Source organism: Penicillium arizonense, assembly GCF_001773325.1.
Source record: "Penicillium arizonense strain CBS 141311 chromosome Unknown PENARI_contig125, whole genome shotgun sequence".
In the NCBI taxonomy this organism is placed as follows: domain Eukaryota; kingdom Fungi; phylum Ascomycota; class Eurotiomycetes; order Eurotiales; family Aspergillaceae; genus Penicillium; species Penicillium arizonense.
The window spans coordinates 1-3,886 of NW_019173402.1; the positions used below are offsets into that span (position 1 = coordinate 1).

The 3,886-nt window shown below is 45.9% G+C and overlaps 2 protein-coding genes across 2 annotated transcripts; one reads left to right on the forward strand and one right to left on the reverse strand.

Annotated features, from left to right (window-relative positions):
* Positions 1 to 1,375: 1,375 nt before the first annotated feature.
* On the forward strand, positions 1,376 to 2,390 carry PENARI_c125G07632 (alpha/beta hydrolase; the record flags this gene model as incomplete). The annotated part of the gene is made up of 2 exons (XM_022637943.1): positions 1,376 to 1,414; positions 1,473 to 2,390. 2 exons carry the CDS (start codon positions 1,376 to 1,378, stop codon positions 2,388 to 2,390), a joined length of 957 nt encoding a protein of 318 aa, XP_022482203.1.
* A 487-nt stretch (positions 2,391 to 2,877) lies between these two features.
* Positions 2,878 to 3,559, reverse strand: PENARI_c125G02371 (uncharacterized protein; the record flags this gene model as incomplete). Its single annotated transcript, XM_022637941.1, has 3 exons — positions 2,878 to 2,885; positions 2,934 to 3,471; positions 3,518 to 3,559. 3 exons carry the CDS (start codon positions 3,557 to 3,559, stop codon positions 2,878 to 2,880), a joined length of 588 nt encoding a protein of 195 aa, XP_022482201.1.
* Positions 3,560 to 3,886: the final 327 nt, after the last annotated feature.

Below are 3,886 nucleotides of genomic sequence, written 5' to 3' on the forward strand. Positions count from 1 at the left end.
TTATTCTGATTATTCTGATTATTCTGATTTCGCGCATTAATCGTTTTTCCGTTACACGCGTTATCGTATTACCAAAATACCTGTTCGACTAGGTTTCAAATTTCGAAAGGAATTGCCATCGCACTCGGCGAAGCAGAAGAATATATTATTTCCCATGCAAACTACGTAACTAACATTATATATCTTATATTGTAGGACCCACTAAGATCTACGTACTTTGTGGGATTATTTTTAGCGATTTCTTATACTGTAGGCAAATGTCTAATTTTGGTGACCCGGAGGGTTTTTTTTACAGAAATTGGGGCGAAATTATACATCTCTACAGATCAGCTTTCTACCTCTTTGCTGCTCCAATTAAACCGACCACCATAATTTTCTTATTCTCACCCGATCTACTTTATATTTCCAACTTTGATACGATTGTGACCATTGACATATAAAAACGCGTTTATCTCGCTACTCAAAGTCACCTACAACCCAGGTCGCGGTTTCTTTACCATGAAACCAGTGAGAGGCGCCGTAGATAAGAGCTAAAATCTATCAAATTGCCACTTTAATGGGGCTGCGCCAGGAGATGACCCGTGTGATAACATAGCTTAACTTACTCCATAATTGTTTCATCCTCAATTTTCATTCCCGGCTTGCGAGAATATCAAGCATTGTCGAGTGATACTCCCGGGAATGTCCATGACTATGTGAAGGACGCTGCAAAGAATATCTGGCCCAGAGGACGCTTTTATCCGGCATTGATAGGTATCTAGACTGACCACCTGTGAGTTGGTCCCACCATATGATTGGAGATGCAGACGTGTCGGTTCTGGTTACAATTCGTAGTGAAAATTTAAGCAAAGGGGGGTGGGGTTATCGTATAGTTGAGATGAAGTAGAGAAATTTTTTTTATAGAATTAAAAATAAAATAAAATAGAAAAAGGTGACGCCTGCGAGTATGAATTGAATCGCGGTCTGAAGGCCTGATCCGTCGAACGTCTGATCTCTTTTTCTTCTCTATGGCTTCGGAAACACCCTTCAGATGCTTTTGTATCCTTCAAACCACTAAATTTGATTTAATGCACGGAAGGGATCACCACATATCAAAGCACAGGCCCAATCCAAGGCTCATCGTCAGCATGACTCACTATGAATCTAGCGAGTGCTAAGCCTGAGAAGAGAACAAAATGCCAAACATCATCATGAGCCATTTCGAGTAATACAATGTCAACCGTGATTCATGTTCCCAGTCACATTTACCACCAGGGCTACTTTAACTCGGAAACCCAACATGACTACAAAGCCCCGAACTATATAAACTGCCAGAGGGACAGTTACTTTGCACTCATCATATCCTATCGACCAACGGACAATACTTCCAGACGGCATGAGCATGGAATCACCTTATGCGCCCGCTTGGAACGAGGTAAGCGGTGACCAAATTCTACGCTGCAAATATCCACACAGTGCTTACAACCCGACAGTTCCTCAAAGAAGTCGGGGGTGAAATGCTTATGACGGGCACCACCGTTGAACAGCTTTTCCAAGACTCCGATGTGAATGCACAAAAGATTACATCTAGATATGAAATCCCTCCGCCCGATAAGTCAGTAAATACCCAGGATATTACCCTCCAGGATTGCTGGGCTCGCATCTACACTCCCCCGTCAGAGAAAGACAGTGGGTCTGTGGCTGTGTTCATTCACGGTGGAGGCTGGATCATGGGAAGCCCGAATATCGAAGATGCGGCATGCCGACGGATTAGCAAGTCAAGTGGTATGAAAGTTGTTAGCATCGGATATCGACTGGCACCCAAATTTAAATTCCCTACTGGTCTCGACGACTGCGTACGAGTTACACTTTGGGCATTGGATCACTTTTCGGTACCTTCCGTGATTATCATGGGAGGCTCAGCGGGTGCTAATCTCGCTTTTGGTGTGACACTGAAACTTGTGGATGCAGGATTTGGGGAGAAGGTGAAAGGTGTACTGGCTCTGGTGCCTGCAACCGTGCATCCCGACGCTGTTCCAGAAGACAAAAGGGATCAGTACACTGCTCTGCATGAAAATGCTAACAATACTGTCAACACTTTGGCTTCGATGGGTTGCTTCTTGGACTCCTATGCAGCACCACCGCACGACAAGTATTTCTCGGTTCTTCTTCATCCTCGTCTGAGAGATTTGAAAAAGGTTTACATTGTCGAATGTGGAACTGACACCCTGAGAGATGATGCACGATTGATGGGAGAAGCGTTGAAGGAGTCTGGTGTGCCTCTTCTGTATGATGCCTATCCTGGGTACCCTCACTACTTCTGGTCATATCCATCTCCAGTGTTAGCGGAGGCTTCCGAGACTTTCCATGAGAACATGTTCCGAGCGCTAGCATGGCTTGATCATGAATGAAAATTGCAAGAAGGAGGGGGTGCATTACTGGTGAATGGATATATTTGCCTACTTTTGTTTGCTAGACACCAAGGACTGATATCCTGTTGTTCGATATTTGTCAGAAGAATATGCTGCTAGAAGACGATATTGAACCTTACGACGCTGTTTAGATTGGAAAAACCAGCAAAACAGAAAAGCTTGTAAGGTGCGTAGCACAAAAGCTATTAAATATCCACCACCCTTCACTGATGGATACCAAAGTTCAGTTTTGGTCCTTTGATGGACGAGTTCTTCAGCGAGCCGATCATCTGCATATCGCGCCCGCTCTATCCAAACTATTTAGCCGCAGATCGTGATCCAATATTTTACCTATATTTCGGATTGCTTGGACAAAGAACCTCAGAAGGAATCTATATGTCAAAGACCAAGCATCGTTTTTTGGTATATTTGTGAGGTTCAACCAAGCGCACTAGCAGCGCCAAAGACGTGAAGCCATGAGACGCGATCAGCCGTCTTATCAACTAGAATGAGATCGCTTCGAATTTTGAACCTCCAATAAACATTTCAGCACATTGGCCTCTCCTTCCAATTTGGAGACTCGCATTTTTAACGCATCCCGCTCTTGCTTGATAGCATCCAGTTCTGCTTCCAATTCATGGGTACGATCAACACGACGTTGGCGATACCGCCGGGCAGCCAGCGTGTTGAGCCTTCTTCTAGATGCTCGGTCGGATGAGTCCTTCGATGATTCGCTCGGCGATGAGCTGGCCGAGGGCGAGGGAGTAGGCGGCACTGTGGATGAGTCGGAGACATTCAGGTTGTCTCGTGGGGTTAACATAGATGGGGTGATGAACGCAAGTTCCTCTGGAGAAAAATTGGGTCCGAGATCAGGCGAGGCATCGAGGGTGGAGGGGGACAGAGGCTGGGTGCATGTAGCAGCATCCCAACTTAGGAGAGCGCGATCGGAAAATGTTGGATCGGGCGGTGGTGCATGGAAGGTGAACTGGTTCTCTGAAGGAGGGGGCACGGAGTAGGATACGGGTAGTGTTGACCAAGCATAGGGATCGTGGAATAAAAAGCCATTGCTCCGGTCGGGGTACTGAGGGTTAGAAGCGTCGGGCAATTGCGAAGGCGATCTCAACGACGTGACGGATGCCGCACCCGATGGAAGATCCGGTGGTAGCCATTGTGAAATAGTTGTGGTTGGGTCCTGAGACCCGAAAGAAGTAGAAATTGGAATGTACTCAAATAATCAGTCGATTGTTCAAGATCTTGCGATGACGGCTTAGAGGAAAGGAAGAAGACGATTCCGGTGCGGATGGAGATAGCGCGTTGGTGGCTGTGGCGGGCCCCCATTGGATGTTTTGTTAATGCTACTGATCAACACATTTATTTACCTGCAATAGAGCGAACCTTTTATATTCCAGTCCTATACTAGGATAGTACTTCTGGATACTCCCCTTTCCATTTAAGACCCGGGCTTACCAGAAAGCTGGGATCCCTATTTGTCCAAT